Source organism: Eleutherodactylus coqui, chromosome 2 (genome assembly GCF_035609145.1).
Source record: "Eleutherodactylus coqui strain aEleCoq1 chromosome 2, aEleCoq1.hap1, whole genome shotgun sequence".
NCBI classification, from domain to species: domain Eukaryota; kingdom Metazoa; phylum Chordata; class Amphibia; order Anura; family Eleutherodactylidae; genus Eleutherodactylus; species Eleutherodactylus coqui.
This window is the reverse complement of record NC_089838.1, coordinates 337775893-337794908: the sequence shown is the minus strand read 5'-3', so window position 1 is coordinate 337794908 and position 19016 is coordinate 337775893. Positions and strand designations below refer to the sequence as shown.

The 19016-nt window shown below is 44.8% G+C and overlaps 1 protein-coding gene across 1 annotated transcript; it reads left to right on the top strand.

Annotated features, from left to right (window-relative positions):
- Nucleotides 1-7950: 7950 nt before the first annotated feature.
- On the top strand, nt 7951-10160 carry LOC136610437 (olfactory receptor 11L1-like). Its single transcript, XM_066589666.1, has 2 exons — nt 7951-7974; nt 9243-10160. Exons 1-2 carry the CDS (start codon nt 7951-7953, stop codon nt 10158-10160), a joined length of 942 nt encoding a protein of 313 aa, XP_066445763.1.
- Nucleotides 10161-19016: the final 8856 nt, after the last annotated feature.

Below are 19016 nucleotides of genomic sequence, written 5' to 3'. Positions count from 1 at the left end.
ACAGCTGGATGCTGCACTGAGAGACATTGCTGGATGAGGTCGAGGACAGCGGAGATGAGGGTGTAGCTGCAGTCCGGGAGGCGCTCGTGACTGTGTCCTGAGAGGGGGGTTGGATCTGAGTGGCAGGTTGGGGCACAGGGGGAGAGGCAGTGGTGCAACCCGGAGACGGTGAACGGCCTTCGTCCCACCTTTCGGGGTTCTTGGCGATCATATGCTTGCCCATGCTGGTGATGGTGAGGCTGGTAGTGGTGGCTCCCCGGCTGATCTTGGCGCGAGACAGATTGCACACCACTGTTCGTCGGTCATCCGCGCTCTCACTGAAAAACATCCAAACCTTTGAACACCTAGGCCTCTGCAGGGTGGCTTGGCGCGAGGGGGTGCCCCCTCTACCCCTGGCCACCCCACTGCCTCTTCCAACCTGTCCTACTGCTGCACTTGCCTACCCCTCTGAAGACCTGTCCTCAGTTGGCTTAGCAAACCAGGTGGGGTCAGTCACCTCATCGTCCAGCAGCTCTTCCTTCGAATCCTCTGTGCTCTCCTCCCTCGGACTTACTGCCCTTACTACTACCTCACTGATAGACAACTGTGTCTCATCATCATCGTCCTCCTCACTCACTGAAAGCTCTTGAGACAGTTGCCAGAAGTCCCCAGCCTCATCACCCGGACCCCGGGAATTTTCAAGAGGTTGCGCATCGGTCACGACAAACTCCTCAGGTGAGAGAGAAACCATTTTTTCCCAATCAAGGCAGGGGCCCGAGAATAGTTCCTGGGAGTCTGTCTGCTCATCTGAATATGTCATTTTCATGGAGTGAGGAGGCTGGGAGGAAGGAGGAGCAGCAGCCAGAGGATTCAGAGTTGCAGCAGTGGACGACGTAGAAGACTGGGTGGTGGATACATTGCTGGATGCAATTTCTGCCATCCACGACAGGACCTGCTCACACTGCTCTGTTTGTAATAAAGGTCTACCGCGTGGACCCAAAAATTGTGATATGAAGCTGGGGACCCCAGAAACTTGCATCTCTCTTAATCCCGCAGCAGCTGGCTGCGATTCACCTGGACCAGGAATTCGGCCTGCGCCCGCACCCTCACTTGGACCTCCGCATCCTCGCGCGCGTCCACGTCCTCTACCCCTACCCCTCAGCATGGTGGATTACAAATAGAGCAGACACAGAGCGGTGCGTGAACTTCACGGCAGACACAGACCGGTGTAAGAAATTATGGAATTATTGGCGTACAGTTGGAGACTGACAGTGGTATTGTAATGCTAACTCCAGGCAGAAACGGAAGGCTGCAGACAGGCCTAGCTGTGCAATACTTATGCACTGCAACTCCCACCAGACACCCAGTAAATTTCAGACGGTCAGAGGTAGCCGTAAGAAGGAGCTTTGTTTTAATTTTTTGGGGAAAAGAATACAGGCTATATAGTGTGTATATCGCTTTTCCTCTATCAGTGGCTGTGGCTGTACGCTGTGCGTGAAGTTGACGGCAGACACAGAGCGGTGTAAATAATTATAGAATTGTTTGTGTACAGTTGGAGGCTGACAGCGGTATTGTAATGCTAGCTCCAGACAGAAACAAAGAATACGGAAGGCTGCAAACAGGCCTAGCTGTGCAATAGTGATGCACTACAACTTCCACCAGACACCCAGTAAATTTCAGACGGTCAGAGGTAGCCATAAGAAGGAGCTTTTATTAACATTTTTTTGAAAAAGAATACAGGCTATATAGTGTGTATATGACTTTCCCTCTATCAGTGGCTGTCGCCGTACGCTGTGCGTGAAGTTAACGGCAGGCACAGAGCGGTGTAAATAATTATGGAATTATTTGCCTACAGTTGGAGGCTGACAGCGGTATTGTAACGCTAACTCCAGGCAGAAACAAAGAATACGGAAGGCTGCAAACAGGCCTAGCCATGCAATAGTGATGCACTACAACTCCCACCAGACACCCAGTAAATTTCAGACAGTCAGAGGTAGCCATAAGAAGGAGCTTTTATTTAAAAATTTTTTGAAAAAGAATACAGGCTATATAGCGTGTATATGACTTTCCCTCTATCAGCGGCTGTCGCCGTACGCTGTGCGTGAAGTTGACGGCAGACACAAACCGGTGTAAAAAATTATGGAATTATTGGCCTGCAGTTGGAGGCTGACAGCGGTAATGTAACGCAAACTGCAGTCCGGAAAAAATTATACGGAAGGCTGCAAACAGGCCTAGCTGCGTAATAGTAAGGCACTACAACTCCCAGCAGCCATGCAGTAAAATGCACACGGTCACAGGTAGCCCTAAGAAGGACCGTTGGGGTTCTTGTAGACAGGATTCTACACTACCACTGTCCCTGTCTCACCAGCACTGCCCCTATACTCTGTATAATTGACTGCAGACTGAGAACGCTATAGCTGTAATGGCCTGCACAGCCCGAGATGAAAAAAAATTAATTTTGGTGCATAACTGCTCCCAGCAGCCACAACAGTAAAGCACACGGTCAGATGTGGCCCTAAGAAGGACCGTTGGGGTTCTTGAAGATAGGAACCTACACTAACACTTTCCCTATAGCAGCAGCAGCACTCTCCCTGATCTCTGCCAGTGTGTGTCTGAGGCGAGCCGCACGGGACCGCTTTAAGTACTCGGCGGTCACTTGATCTCACCAGCCACTCACTGCAGGGGGGTGGGATAGGGCTGGAACATCACAGGAGGAAGTTGTAATGCCTTCCCTGCATTTCTATTGGCCAGAAAATGGCGCTAAACATGCAGGAAAGGAAATAGAATTGATTCGAGTACCGTGTGGTGCTCGTCTCGAGTAACGAGCATCTCGAGTACCCTAATACTCGAACGAGCATCAAGCTCGGACGAGTATGCTCGCTTATCTCTAATTAGCAGCCAAAATCCAAGATGGTGGACTTGGCTAACTGATACCCTGATAGGTTTTTCCTTGGGGGAGAAACTACACCCACGTTTACTGCTGGTAGCAGCCATTAGTTTTTACTTTCGCTATGAATGCTGAGAAAATCACCAACCATGTGCAATACATTTCTTCTTGGCTCAACCCTTCATCACAGAACAAGAGTATTTGTTTTTGCAAATCCTAAATCTAAGATCAAAAAGTGTAAATGCAACATTTTTTCTTAAATCAATTTCAACAGCTAATCGCACTTTAACCTCTTAGTGTTCACCCTTATATGTTTTCATGTCCTTGGTGTCTGGACTTTATTCTACAGGGCCATGAAAACACGTCGGCCCTGTACAATAAAGCTGTCGGGAAGTGGAACAACTCCCTGTTATCAACTATCAGAGGTAGTTAACAGCTTGGAGCTTTCATTGGGGGCCACAGTGATTTGGGGCACATCTCCCCAATTTTCTCTACCTGTAACAAAGACAATTGTCATTAAAATTGACATGTTTGTGCAAAAAATGAAGATTTATTTATTTTTCACCTATTTTATAATAATTTTTGCAAAGAACTGTGGGGTCAGAATGCTCAGTACACACCTAGATAATTGGTCTAAGGGGTTTAGATTTCAAAATAGGGTCATTTTACGGGGGTATTTTATTGTTTTGGCATCATGATACAGCAGGTAGCTCTACAAGTTAGCAATGGGGCCTGGAATTTATTCAGTTGTGCCCTGGAAGCCTTACAGGCTGAGCCATGTGTCAATTAAACAGATTGGGAATACAATGGGTACAAATCTGAACACAGGACAAACAGGGGTATCCATTTTGGGCTGCAAGCCTTCATTCATATGTGTGGTACAAAAGTACTGTTTTTAAAAGTGCACTATTACTAGAGATGAGTGGGCACCAAACTGATCCGGTGCTCGTTACTCGAATCAAACTTTTCACAATGTTCGATAGCTCGTTGAGTCAATGGGAGACTCAAGCATTTTCCAAGGTAGCCCATGCTCTGCATAGGGGAGGTTGTGTGATTCACCTGAAACATCAGAAAGTGATGGAAACACCACAGAAATGAATATGGAAGGGATATCGTGCATGGATGCATCTGAGGCTCCCAGGTCGCACTATTAAGCCAAATTGGGGGCAAGAGCCCGATGGTCACCCCCCTAACAATTTAGTTTGGCCAGACCATAATCAGTAAGGCACATGCGCTGGCACAGCTTAGCTAAGCACCACACAGGATGCAACAAAGGCCAATCACTGCCTGCGGGTGACACCACTGCCTCTTCTCCTGTGTTACATGCTGGTATTGCTGTCCAATCCCCCACCCCAGGACACAGGCACGAGCCTGCATCCACAGCGTACTGAAATTTTTCCCAGAGGAGCATCCAGCTGTCCACATGCCACACAGTCGCTTGATAGCCACACCACCGTCATGTCTATTTATAAGTGCATATTAGATGAGGCACACACTGCAGAGGGTTGGCAGGGCTTGGCAGCGACCCTCTCTGAAATTGTGGGCGATAGCCCACAATGCTGATGAAAATTGCTGATAAATTAACGTACGTAGATAATTCCAATCCCGTGCCATCTCCGTCACAAGATTTATGAGCCACAAACATAAGCATAACTGGGACTCAGATGCCAGTACTTCTACACATCTCCACAATTCAACTACCCATTCTAAAACAAAAGATTTTTTTGTACCCAGAGTAAAGTTGAACCCCTGAAAGATTTGTTTACCAAGGGTATAGGCGTACCCCTGAAAGATTTGTGTACCAGAGAACCACTGAAATATTTTTTAACATATGCCTTATACTTGCTTAATGGGATCCAGGTGGCGGTCCACCGACAGGCAAGCTACCACCTGTCCAAGCCCCTGCTTCTCCCCGAGGGGCTTTTTAGCCAATGCCCCAGGGAAAGACACCATGTACTATGAAAAAATCAAGGTGGCCCAACCAGGACAATTCATTCTGTCTCGGTGTTAGATAGCTGGACTCTGCGAGGGATACATTTTTGGACTCTGTGGGCGTATGAAGCTGGAACCAGCACGTTTCCTGAACTCTAGTGGCGAACCTTTTCAAAATTAGGGGCGAGAACCTGGATCATGGAGGACGTTGGTACGGTTGGCTATGTACATCCTCACTAACTTTTTACACTGTTCCCTCCCACTCAGCCTAGAGTGGGGTGTGGTGACACAGTCTTGCTGGGGTGCCAAAAAACTGACAAAGACCTTGGACAGTGTTCCCCTGCCTGCGTTGAACATGCTGCCTGTTCCCCTCGTCTCCCCTGCTAGTTGGCCAACTGAACTACGTCCTCTACCGCTAGCGTTGTTAGAAGGGAAGTTTAGTATCAGCTTTTCCACCAGGGCCTTGTGGTATTGGATCACTCTTGTACTCATTTCCTCTTCGAGAATGAGAGTGGAAAGGTTCTCCTTATATCGTGGGTCGAGAAGGGTGTATACCCAGTAATCCGTGTTGGCCAGAATGTGTGTAATGCGAAGGGTCATGGGAAAGGCAGCATAGCATGAAGTCAGCCATGTGTGCCAGAGTCTCAGTATGCAACACATCGCTGTCCTCACTAGGAGGATGACTCTCAGTCTCATTCTTCTCTCCCTCCTTTTCAGCCCATACACACTGAACAGATGTGAAGGAAGTAGCATGGGTACCCTCTGCAATGTGGGCAGCAGTCTCTTCCCCCTCCTCCTCCTCCAATACGCGCTGAGAAACAGACCTGAGGGTGGTCTGGCTATCAAGCGACGTATTGTCATCCCCCATCTCCTGTTTTATCCACAAGGCGTCGGCCTTAATGCTTAGCAGGGATCTTCTCAGCAGGCAAAGCAGCGGGATGGTTATGTTGATAACGGCACCATTTGTGTTGACTCCTTAAAGTTTCCTAACACGTGACAGATGTCAGACATCCATGTACACTCCTCTCTGAAAAAGTGCGGAGGCTGACTACCACTCCGACATGCATGTTGCAGCTGATATATTAAACAATTGCTCTACACAGCTCGTAAACCCTGGCCAACATGTGCAAAGTTGAATTCCAGCATATGGGCACGTCGCACAACAGTCAGTGAACTGGCAGCTGGAAGCTCTGTTGCAGTTTCCTGAGGGTGGCAGCAACTGGGGTGGACTTTCTGAAATGTGTGCACATGCAAAGCACCTTGTTGAGTAGCTCAGACAAATTGGGGTAGTTTTTAAGAAAGCGCTGAACCACCAGATTAAACACGCACGTGGGTCAGGCACGGCACGTGTGTTAGTCTGCCAAGCTGCAGAGCCGCCACCAGGTTACGCCAATTATCACACACAACCATGCCTGGTTGGAGGCTCAGCGGCGAAAGGCATAGGTCGGTCTGCTCCGTCAAACCCTGTAACAGCTCTTGGGCGGTGTGCCTCTTGTCACCTAAGCTCAGGAGTTACAGCATGGCCTGTTGGCGCTTCCACGCGGCAGTGCTGTAGCGCTTCGAGCTACCAACTGAAGGCGATGTCCTCACAGATGGTAATTGAGAGGTGGAGGAAGAGGAGGTGGGGTTGGTTGGAGCAGGTGGCATAATAAGCCGGAGAAACCATGATCAAGATAGGACTCGCAATCCTCGGTGTGGGTAGCACATGAGCGGACCCAGGGTCAGACTCAGACCAAGCCTCCACCAAGATAATCCAATGTGCCGTCAGGGAGATGTAGTGTCCCTGCCTGCCAGCACTTGTCCATGTGTCGGTGGTTAAGTGGACCTTCCCAGTAACTGCGTTGGTGAGGGCATGGTTGATATTCCATTACATGGTTGGTGTAGGATGGGGACAGCAGAGCGGGAAAAATAGTGGCCACTGGGAACCGAGTAGCGAGGGATGGCCGCTGCCGTGAGGTTGTGGAAAGCCTCAGTTTCTACCAGCCTATATGACAGCATCTCCAGGCTCAGCAGTCTGGAGCACGTTTAGCGATTGTGCATGCGGGTGGGTGGCTGCATATTTGCGCTTGCACTCTAATGCTTGTGTTATGGACAGCTGAATGCTGCGCTGGGACACATTGGGGGAGGCAGGTGCAGGTGAAGGGGTGGACGCAGGACGGGAGACGCTAGCGTCGGCCTTAATGCTTAGCATAGTATTTTACATACGCTTTAAGCCAAAAATAGACAGTGTAAAATGTGTACAGTCTTGTTATATAGTGCGGATTGGGAGGACACAGACTAAGGGTATTTTGCATATGCTTTAAGCCAAACATAGACAATGTAAAATGAGTACAGTCTTGTTATATAGTGCAGATCCAGAAGACACAGACTAAGGGTATTTTACGCACGCTTTAAGCCAAAAATAGACAGTGTAAAATGAGTACAGTCTTGTTTTATAGTGTGGATCGACAGGACACACACTAAGGCCTATTATGCAAATGCTTTCAGCTAAAAACAAATAAAAAAATAAAAAATTAGAGGAGTTTTGTTAGTTCCTATCTAGTCTTCGTACACCAGTAGCAGTATACTGTATAGAACCGGTAACAGTATGCACTATACAGCTGGGATGCTTGTAAATGCTTTGTGCGCACTACTGGTCCCAGGCAGCCAAACTGATGATGCTCAAAAGTGGAGTTGTAGTCCTAAAAAGGACTGTTGGGTTCTTTGCAGATGGATCCCTGCCTAAACGCTCTTTCTAACCTACACTAACATTCTCCCTCCTTCACAGCAGCTCTGTCCCTCAGCTAATCCAGCCTCCGTGTGAGGCGAGCATCAGGTGACCTGAGTTTTTATGATCCTAGGTCCCCTGATCCGGCCAACCAATCACTGCTATAGACGTGCACAGGGTTGGCACGTCATAGCAGGAGGTGCAAAAAGCTTTCCCTGCATGTTCATTGGCTAAAAAAGCCGCTAAAGATGTGGGGAGGAGAGGGTGAAATTTTCGCGAACACCGCGTGGTGCTCGTTCAAGTAACAAGTACTTTTGAGTATGCCAATGCTCAAACGACCATGCTCAATCATCTCTAACTATTACCAAAAAAATGAAAATAATATTTTTTTTTCTTTCTGCTTTGCTTAGATTCAATCAAAAACTGTGGTATCAAAATACGCAGTATGCTCCTAGATGAATTCAGTAAGGTAACACTAGCCATCTTATACATACGGGGGGGATAGCTGCATAATGGATGAGTGAAATAAATCACTGCACTGGCCCTTTAACAGTTATTTTAGTTGACGTAATAGGAACTAAAATATGCATTACAAAAAAAAAAAAAAAAATCCTAAGAATTGTATCTCAGCAGAAGAATATTTAATTGGAGCTCATGGGATGGTTGTAGACCTCTGTGGTCTCATCAGGTATAATGCAATCTATAAAAGCCGCTATGAAAGGACTGTAGTTAGAGATATTCGTAAATGTCTGCCGTACTGCCAGGACCCCTCTACTTACTAATATAGTTATATAACATGGTCATATAAGGATTCATGCTGGCTCTGTTTATTCTAATAAGACCACTTAAACAATAACAACATTGTTTCATAAGGAGTATACCTGCACAGATATGGGGATGCTGCGACAAGAAGCCGCGGTCTGTTCATATGTTTAGATAAATAACTACTGTAAAATAGCAGCTCAAATAGCTCAGTGAGACAAGGAGGGGGGGGGGGTGACTGATTATCTTTCACAGCATTTTCTTATTTTCATGTCGATAAAATATTACATTCAGTAGATATCAAAAACGATAAAAAGTTAAGAAATCAAAAGGTTAATATCAATATAAAAGGTGTTTCTGGGATTAAAATGAAGTTAAAAGGGGTTGAAATGAATAAGAATGTAGTACTCACCAATCCCAACAGCTCCCTGTCCAGCACTACAGCCTCGGTGCCCGCTGCAAGAAGCTTCGAAAAAGTGGCAGGCAGTCATGTGCCGTTAATTGTGCATATGACCGCTCAGCCACTCACAGGCTACAGCAGCCATGGAAGAATCACCGCTGAAGCCTGGGACTGGCTGAGGGATCATGTGCACAATTAACGGCACATAACTGCCCGCTGCTTCTTCCAGGTTCCATGCGGTGGGCAGCAGGGCTGTAGCACTGGACAGAGAGTGACCCGTATAGGTGAGCATTCAATTTTTATTCACTTCAAGCCCTTTTAACTTTATTTTTGAGTCCCAGAAACCCCTTTAAAATGAGAATCAAAATAGCAAAACCTTCATCAGTTTAGGAGCTCTGGCTTTTCTGAAGGAAAGTAGTAGGAGATAAATATCTGGGAATTACATCAATAATAGATAAAATGTATGACAATGTTATGTGGTTATTTGTCTTCATTATCTTAGAACATTTTTATTTTACTAGTTTTATTGCCTTTTTGCATAATTGATAATCAAATTATGGTATTTTTTTCTCTAGGTGATACTTGTAAATAATATCACCTCCGTTGATCTTCTGGGATTCTCAAATCTTGAAAACTTCCAAATCCCATTCTTCTCAATACTGGTTATTATTTTCTGTGGGACTATTACAGGAAACCTTCTGATCATTGTCTTGTTTCTATTGAGCAAAACTCTTCAGACTCCCATGTACTTCTTCATTACCCAGCTCTCATTATGTGACATTCTGGTGACTACGGATATTGTCCCCATTCTTCTCTGCACTATACTGTATGGAGGAATTACTATGACCCTCATTAGTTGCATCATCCAGTTTTCTTTCTTTGTCATGTCGAATTCATCAGAATGTCTTCTACTCTCAGTGATGTCTTATGACCGGTATTTAGCCATCTGTAACCCCCTTCGTTATAGCACTATCATGAATCAGAAGTGCTGTGTTATGTTTGTGAAAACCATTTGGTTGTTTGGCTTTATGGTGATGTTTATGTATGTGATTTTTATGAGTAATTTGTATTTTTGTGGGCCGCATGTTATTGACCATTTCTACTGTGACCTGGAACCAATTATGCAGCTCTCCTGCTCGGATACATCCATAATTCATAAACAGATTCTTGTAGTTGGTGTTTTAAATGGATTGTGTCCTTTTATAATAATTGTGACGTCCTATGTGTACATTGTCATCACCATTCTGAAGATCCCATCCAATGTTGGTAGACATAAAGCCTTCTCTACCTGCAGCTCCCACCTCATTGTAGTTTCCATACTTTATGGGACATTAATCATTGTCTATATGTTTCCTACTAGAGGACAATCACTGATTCTGAGTAAGGTCTTGTCTTTAAGTTACACTGTTTTGACCCCACTGCTTAATCCAATTATATACACTCTGAGGAACAAAGACTTTAAGGAAGCTTTTCAGAAACTTAAAATTATTTAGTTTGGATGAGTTTGTGACCTGAATAAGTGCTATGCTGGCTTGTTACCAAACAGCCCATGGCTAACCTGCAGAATCTGCATCCATCTCTGCTATTAGATCTCTATGTCCACTGAAAACAACTCCATCCCACTACTTTCTTGCCACCACAAAGCAGTAGTATGCAAGATTGTAGAAAACTAAGAATTTTGACATTGTTACCTGCTACCACATAAAGCCATTGACTAGTTTCTGGCCACCCCATCCAGGCACAATATAATAAGCCATTAGTGGTCTGTGGCTTAAGGCCTGGTGAAGATCTCTGATGCCCTCACCTACTGAACAGGTGCGAACATACAAGCATAAATGTCAATTACACCAGCACTCATGGCAGCACTTTCAGGTAATTTATGGGTACTCATTTTTCTGACCTCGAAAGGATGGAAGGCTGAGTCAACCTTAAGCCGGCTACCTGAACCATGCGATGACTCAACTCACAAACTTTAGGTCATGAGCAAGAGCTTAGGACTGCATTTCTGCTGCCTTAACACTCTGTGCCACACAAGGCAGTAACCCAGCACATACTACTGCCACTGTTCTCCACTCTCAGAGGGGGTAAGTAGCACAAATCTAAGGCAGAACAGTAAGCTCCTTCTCCCTGCATTATGTGTCTGCTGAATCGATGAGCCTCATTGATTGGTGGCACAACAGTTAGTCTGCTGCTCCACCAATCACAATACAGCACTCATGTCACATAGCACCCTGCATAGAAAGCCTGCCTGGGAGCAGAGAGTGGAGCAGTCTTGCCTCTTGTACTGCTACCCCTACTGATATCTGGATCCCTCTTCAATATCAGGGGGCTTTGGGAGGCTGCGGATAGGTGGTGAGTATGTATATGTGCACGTGAAAAAAAAAATGAATATATGTATGTAAAAGGGCCACTATGTACGTTGGTATGTTTAAGATTGTACCTATGTGCATAAGGATGCCTTCACATATAGTGTAAATGTTGTGGATTTTGCACAGTGGAAAATCCGCACCAAAGTCTGCATCACAAATCACATTAAAATCCACACCATTGAGCACTTAAAGAGGCAGAGGTCTATTAGAAACATAAAGCCCTTTACAGTATAGACAACTTATAACTCAATTTTATTCAAAACATTAAACTCTAGGGCTTAGGACTAACAAAAGTAACACGGATATCCCAAGTCACTTGACCAGAAATCAAGTGATGAGGATCCCAGTGGAACCGCAATTAATGGACAAACATAAAATAATTACAGCATAAAAACTGAAGATTCCTAATCAATAGGATAGCCAAAACGATATATGGGATGGGGATGATCAAAGCCACAATGCAGGTGACAGTAATGGTACAGAAAAAGCCTGCAACCAGTCTAACACTTGCAGGATGCAAGGACCTTGACCTTATAGTGTATAATGAGATCCCACTTAACTGATTAGTGGCCAGTTCACCCACAAAAAGAAATAATTTGGGGGAAATGTGGCTGATCCAACCTAAGGATTTAGGTACAGGATTCTCAAGTTACACGAAAAAGATGACTTAACTATGGAGAGATGTCGCCATCTGCTATTCAGTCCATAACTACCTCGTTGGAGTGTAAACAAAATTCAATGGTGCAAATATACCTATTGGACCAGAAAGTTCAAGTTCGTTTTAAATTTCGAATGGTTCAGAAAATTCCTAATGATAAAATATGTTTCTTTTGGTTCGACACATTCCCCTGGAGTATTGAGTTTATCAGAAACCAAGTTACTGCTATCAAATAGAAAATTGTTCACAACTAACACCTGCAGATGCTTGTTACCGAGGTTCAAAATTAGAAGGAGGCTGACTAGAATATATCTAATATGCAAAAAGAAGTGTCTAACTCCTACTAAAATCTAGAGTAAATGGCCTGTCTCACTGGCTAAACCCCTAGCAAGGGCAGAAGAAACTGATTAGGGTGCAATAATCCTGCCTACAAAGCCATAGACATGAAAATAAAAAATGAATAGCAAAGCCAGCCGCCCTGATGGTGGACTGCTGGTGTTACTTTTGTGTCAGTCCTAAGTAGAGATGAGCGAGCGTACTCGGATAAGCACTACTCGCTCGAGAAATTGGCTTTATCCGAGTACCGCTGTGCTCGGGGCTAAAGATTCAGGTGCCGGCACGGAGCGGGGAGCTGCAGGGGAGAGCGGGGAGGAACGGAGGTAAGATCTTTCTCTCCTTCTCTCCCGCCCGCTCTCCCCTGCTCCCCGCTGCGACTCACCTGTCAGCCGCAGCGGCACCAGAATCTTTAGCCCCGAGCACAGCGATACTCGGATAAAGCCAATTACTCGAGCGAGTAGTGCTTATCCTAGTACGCTCGCTCGTCTCTAGTCCTAAGCCCTAGATTTTAATATTTTGAAAAAAATTGAGTTTTAAATTGCCTATACTGTGAAGGAAAATCCACAACATTGGTGCAAAGTTTGCTGTGGATCTGCAACAGACTTAATTTCTTTAAATGTTTTAAATGAAATATCTTCAGATCTGCAGCAAAAACCAAGTCAAAATGTACCACAATAGTGCAGATTTTGCCAGGGTTTTTGTTGCAGTTTTGGTATGTATTTTTCTGCTACGCAGGAGGTACCCTAAAGGCAGCTTCGGGTGTCTGTATGTGCAGCTATGCTCACCGGCATCGAGCATAGTTGCACATTAACAAGGTTTTTGACGAGTGTTCAAATACCGTGCCATAGCGCAGGAGTTTGAAAAAATATAGCAGGGAGATAGATCCTGTCCTATCTTTCCCGCATGCAGTTAATACTACATGCAGGAAAGATAGGGCAAGTACTATCTTTTCTCGCCTGTACAATTAACAGGCAAGAATCCCGATAGTAAAAATGAAACCACTGAAATCAAATGAAATTAGTGATTCCTTTTTGTCTCGTCTCATAATAGGAGAAAAACACATTTGTCTGTTTTAAGTCCTAAGGTTGTTGTCACGTCCAAATAGGACACGCTTGAACCATAACCCTGAAATACTCACGCAACTGCACACACGCTAAACACCAACACAAGGTGAACTGCGAACGGGACTCACGAGCAGACATGGCACAATGACTGATAAACACCGAACAAATACTTGCCTAACATACCTGCATGCATAAATAGATGAAATTGTTATGACACGTGGTATTGGGTCATATTTTGGCCAATATGCTTGAGCCGACGAGCACTCAACAATGGTTTTCGGTGACTTGTAAGTCCCTCATGAGTTCTGCCTGCGAACGGGGTGATCATCCTAATAGGGACGACCGCACCCTGGAACCTAAGTACTTTGCTAGCCATAAATGAAAAACAATCCAAGCAGAACAGGACACAGTACACACCAACACACAAGAGAATGTATTCCACATGGATCAAGGCTGTTCACACCACATGTCCAGCCACCTGCACAGACATATAGAACACATCGCTGCTCACACCAATACACTCTGAAAAGGACTGATCAGACCACGTCTGGCCACCCGCACAGACACGCAAAACACGTTGCTGCCCAAACCCACAAAAAAACATGCATAATTGCAAACACAAGGACTCCGGGAGGGAAATGAGGAAACTGGTACCATCAAGCCAGCGGGACCCACATCCCCATGCAGAACTCCACACCCAGCCAACCCAAACATCCCACACCCATGAAAGCATGCTCCCGGAAACCCACAGAACCACAGGTCCTAGGAGCACAACCCAACAGTTGGACTCACATGAGCATGTTTCCACACGTGTTTGCATGCATAAAAACTGGGATTTCGTTAAAGGAGCCAAATACAGTAATTTGTGAAACAGACACAACTTTGGTGACCATTTTACAAGATTTCATTTAGTTTCCATTATTTTTGGAGTATAGAACAGTGCAGTGTACTACATTATTCTTTGCTCCAAACATAATGTATATGATGTAGTAAAATAATAGTGATGTACTGAAGGAACAATCCCTAAGGGCTTTGACAGATGAACTTTTGCGCAAATACATCCGCCACACCGAGGTGTATTTGCACATGAAGTAGTGGAAAGGCCTTTTTTTGCCATAGCTGTGATTAGCTCATCGAGCGCTGCAGTGATTGGATGAGCGACAGCGCTTGAGAGGCAATCAAAGTCAGCACTTCCTGGAGGCGGGGTTTTGGACCTCTCACATGAAAGCGCTGCCTGAAAACTACAAGGAAGTACGCAGCTGAAACTGCGGAGAAGAAGTGCGCCTGAGTGGATAGCACCTGGTAGGTGATGTTTTTTGTTTTTTTTTAAGGCAAATAGGGCATATTTTTGGGGTATGGGTTATATCTCAAGGCACTCGCCCCCATCTGAAAATCCCAACAAAAGAGTGTTACAAAGTGACGTGACTTTGTAGTGTAGTGTACTGAAGTTGATGTGTGGAAGCTTCCGGATGTTTCTGAATGATTTATGTAATCCTGTGTTTTTGTATATTGTCAATGTGTTCCATGTGAGTGAATATAATGTGTATTGCATAGCTGCAGCACTGAATGGGTTATAGTCTGGGTTATGTCTGGAAAAGTATCTATTTGTATGTCACGTGACCTTGTTTTATGCATGCGGTTGCAAGGTGCATGAGTTAGAGATTTTTGAGATAGACTTGGAGAGGAGCTGGCCTACACACAGACACCTTCAGTCTGTGCAGGGCTGAATATGGAAGAGAGTCAGTGAGTGTTTGTCAGATGGTTTCCGGGAACAGAGAAACACAGATAACTTGGCCTGTGCAACTCACTTTATCTTCCCGTGTTTCCTCCCTGTCACACCATGTGTTCACCTACACTGAGTACCCTGCCAGTAGATGTAAATTGTGGACTGTGTTGGACTGTATTACAAGTTATATTCCAGTATATTCTGTTCCCAGTTCTGCCTATAAACTCTAACCATGCATGAGGACTTTTATTCTGACAACAAGAGGTCGCCGCGGAGTATGGAAAGGTGGCGTCACCTGTGACAAAGCAACCAAGGTAAACCGCTCAAGGTTAACCCCCTTTAATAGCGTGCTCTTGGCCCCTTGGACGTGTCCCTAGTTGCCCTCTTGGTGGGAGACGGTAGTGCCACCATGACAAGGCCCAAACTCACGGTGATATCGCTGTCACCCATGTGAAAGAAGCCTAAGGTTGCAGGTGCTAAAACGCCGAGTTTTTTCCTCTATGTGAGAATGAGTAAAAAAGCAGATTTATGAAACCAAAGTCTATCAATGATTTCATTTACATCTGGGATCTCTGTTGCGATGTTGTGATAGCAAAAAATCGTGGCATGTTCTATCTTTCAGCTTTTTTTGGCTTTTTATGCACTTATGCTTCCATATGAAGCCATCATTTGTTCGATTTGGGTAAAAAAAAAGGCACAACGATGCACTTTACAAAGCAGACACACATTTGCCCTATTGCTGCGTTTTTTGCCCACCCAAAAATGCAAACGCCTGTGTAGAGGCACCTAAGGGCTCGGGCACACTTGCGTTTTTCTTGAGCGTTTGTTTCACGTGATATCGCGACGCAATTGTCAACGGGACTTTCTAATGTTAAAAATGCATCGCCTAAAAATTACAAAGCACCAATATGTTTTTTTTTTTACAAAAGCAGTAGCGCGGAGTCTGAAGAGCCACACTAAAGAAGACTTTTACTGCGTTTATGCTGGCAATACTCCCAGTTGCGGTGATGGTATTTGTGCAGGTGGTTGTCTGTAGGAGCCCTCAGACATATTTTCTAAATCTAATTGCACCCGTTTGCTCCTCTCTTTAGCAGTCTGGCGTCTGCATATTGAGGGATTGGTGGTGTATATGCCGACCCTCTTGTATCAGTATATTAGGAAGCATTTGGCTGCTTTCTGTGATTTTTTTCGTCTATTTGATAGTTCTCTTTCTATGTTATTGATTTTGTTGCAGATTTCATTGATTACATTGAAAAGAGTAAAATCTGCTGTGAAGCATCTTCAACAATTAGCGCAAGTTATGAATTTGAAAAAAGTTTCTGCTGTTAGGGCAGGTTCACATAGGCATTAGGGATGCTCGATCGAGCACCGCGATTTTCAAGTACTTCCGTACTCGGGTGAAAAGATTCGGGGGGCGCCGGGGGGCAGGGGGAGGCATGGTGGAGCAGGGGGGTAGCAGCGGGGAACAGGAGGGAGCCCTCCCTCCCTCTCCCCCCCACTCCCCGCTGCAACCCCCCACTCACCCACGGCGCCCCCCGAATCTTTTCGCCCGAGTACGGAAGTACTCGAAAATCGCGGCGCTCGGGCGAAAAAGGGGCGTGGCTGAGTAGGTTTGCTCATCTCAAATAGGCATACATAAAAAACACTCACAGGAGCGTGTTTGTGCATTAACGATGTTTGAAGAGGTAGATTTGCACAGTCTGCACATAGTCCTGTACTATTTGTGCACACAGGGCCAGTTCACACATGTACGCGATACACGCTTAACGTGGAATAAAAGTCTAATTAACCTGATGTGTTCTTTTGCCCATGTTTTGCCCAGTGTTTCACGCTTCCCCCTGTGCACCTCCCATAGACTTCTATTGGGGTTTTTGCTGAACAAAACGCAGGAAGATAGACCAGGTCCGACTTTTTCCACACATGAATTACTTCTGCAAAACGCGCTCATGGGGACAAACGCATTTAAATCAATGGGTTTTATTTTCTGTGTTTCGCGTGAGTAGATTTTGCATGTGCAAATACCCATGCAAGCGCAGTAGTGTTATCCATCCACACACTAAGGAACGTCTAACCAGCTAATAACATAACAAATGCTGCTAAGACCCTGCTTACACAGCCAAGAATAACGCTCGAGCCCTATGCATTACAAGATGCAGAGAACACGTTGTTATCAATTGGTTAGTGTATATGGGCTATTTTTTTACTGGACTCCAACCTATTTTTGTGTGAGTCTCGCACAAGAATAGGACTTGCAGTCTGTGGTAAAAAAACAATTGGTAAAAAATACAGCCAAAAAGTCACCTCTTCCCCTTTAGAATGTAAAAAGAAAAACACAAAACAAAACACCCCAAATTTGGTATTGCCGCATTCATAATGATCCAATTAATTAATTTATTTCTCAAGCTGCAAGTGTGAAATAGGAATACAAAAAATGTGGCACAGCGTGCAAGGAGCGGGCTCACAGCCTAGGAGCCAGCTGGGTAGAGTTTGGGTCTTGTCACAGGGCTCTACCTTCTCCCACCCTGAGGGTAGCACGAGAATCATCCAAGTTACAAAGGGGTGCTCTTGCAAAGGGGGTAACCCATGCGTGGTTTACCTTTAACAGTATTTTGTCACGGGTGATACAACTGTTCCTTCCTCTGTGGTGAATCCGGATGATGAAATAAATGGTCCGCATTCACAGGGAACTCTTAAACAGGAAAGACGGGAACGGTCCGCAGTGCTCTTTTACTTGTGATTGGACTGTAAATACTTTTCTACAAGTAAGAACTCACGCCAGCAGGAAAATGGTGCAGAAATCACGAAGTGGTGCAAATGGGAGGAAATCACAGGTTGACAGAAGAATCTACAGTCCCAGTTATCTGTGCGGTTCTGTTCTCGGTACAAAGTCCTTTTACTCTCAATAGCTCTCTACCGGTCAACACTCACATTTGGCAGGCACTCCACTCTCTCCATTCATCAGTGGCTCAGGGCACCACTGGCATCTTATGGGTAAAGGCGGTCCAGAGAAGGCTGAGGATACCTTTCAGCCTCTTCTATTCCGGCTCACACATAACTGATGGTGTCTGTGTGGCTCACTTACAGCTCCACAAACACTCCTCTCACTTGCATGACCAGAACAGAAGACCTCTTGCAAACACCTTGCATTCACATGTATGAAGCATTTTCCAGACATCTCACGTACCTGACAGTTAACCCCTTCAGTGTTGTAGAAGTACAATACAAATTACATTCATGCAACATGAAAGACACTGACAACACATAGGCACAAGACAAATGCATTCGTACATTATGGAGGGGCCTTGTTAACTCCGCGCCACTACAGTTACAAAAAACTGAATGGAATGCGATCAAAAAGTTGTATGGATCAACAAATGGTACCATTAACACAATAAAACAAAAAAACACACAGCACCACTGATGAAAAAAGAAAAATGTTAGGGGGGTTTGAATACAGCAATTAAAAAAGAGAATTTTTTAAAAGAAGGTTAAAAAAATGAAAAAAATAATGAAAAAAATCTGTATAAGGGCGCCCACCCACTGGCGTTTTTTTTCACTGCGAAATTCGCAGGTTTTTTTTTTCTGCAGGGGGTCTATGGGACTTGTAATGTAAAAATCGCGATTTTGCGCAATCGCGATTTTAGCTTTGCATGTCCCATAGCCCAAAGACCCCTGCAGAAAAAAAAAAATGCTGCGAATTTCGCAGTAAAAAAACGCTAGTGGGTGGGCACCCTAAGGGCTACCACCCACTTGCGTTTTTTTAACGCTGCGATATCGCAGCATTTTTTAAAAGTGATTGTCGATGGGACTTTTTAATGTTAAAAAGGCATAGCAAGGTTGGGCTTGGGATTTTTGTGCGATTCGTTTTTAACATTAGAAAGTCCCATTGACAATCGCGTTAAAAAAACGCAAGTGGGTGGTAGCCCTAAGTTTGGTATCAACATATTCATACTGACCTGCAGAAATAATTGAACATATTATTTATACCGCACAATGAATGCCATGAAAAGAAAGTCAGAATTGTAGATTTTGTTAATTGAAGAAAAAATTGATCAAAATGTTGTATGTCCCTAAAAATGTGATAAATGCAGATTAGAGCTCATCCTGCAAAGCACAAGCCCTTATAGAGCTCTGTTAATGCTCCACCAAAAAAAAAGGTTATACAATACATTATTTGTACCCAAAAAGAGGAGTAA

Bases quoted from the DNA above. Each gene is read 5' to 3' on its own strand.
- LOC136610437 (XM_066589666.1), top strand. From the start codon at position 7,951: ATGCTCCTAGATGAATTCAGTAAG. The intron at 7,975-9,242 runs GTAACACTAGCC...TTTTTTCTCTAG, and splicing joins TCCTAGATGAATTCAGTAAG to GTGATACTTGTAAATAATAT.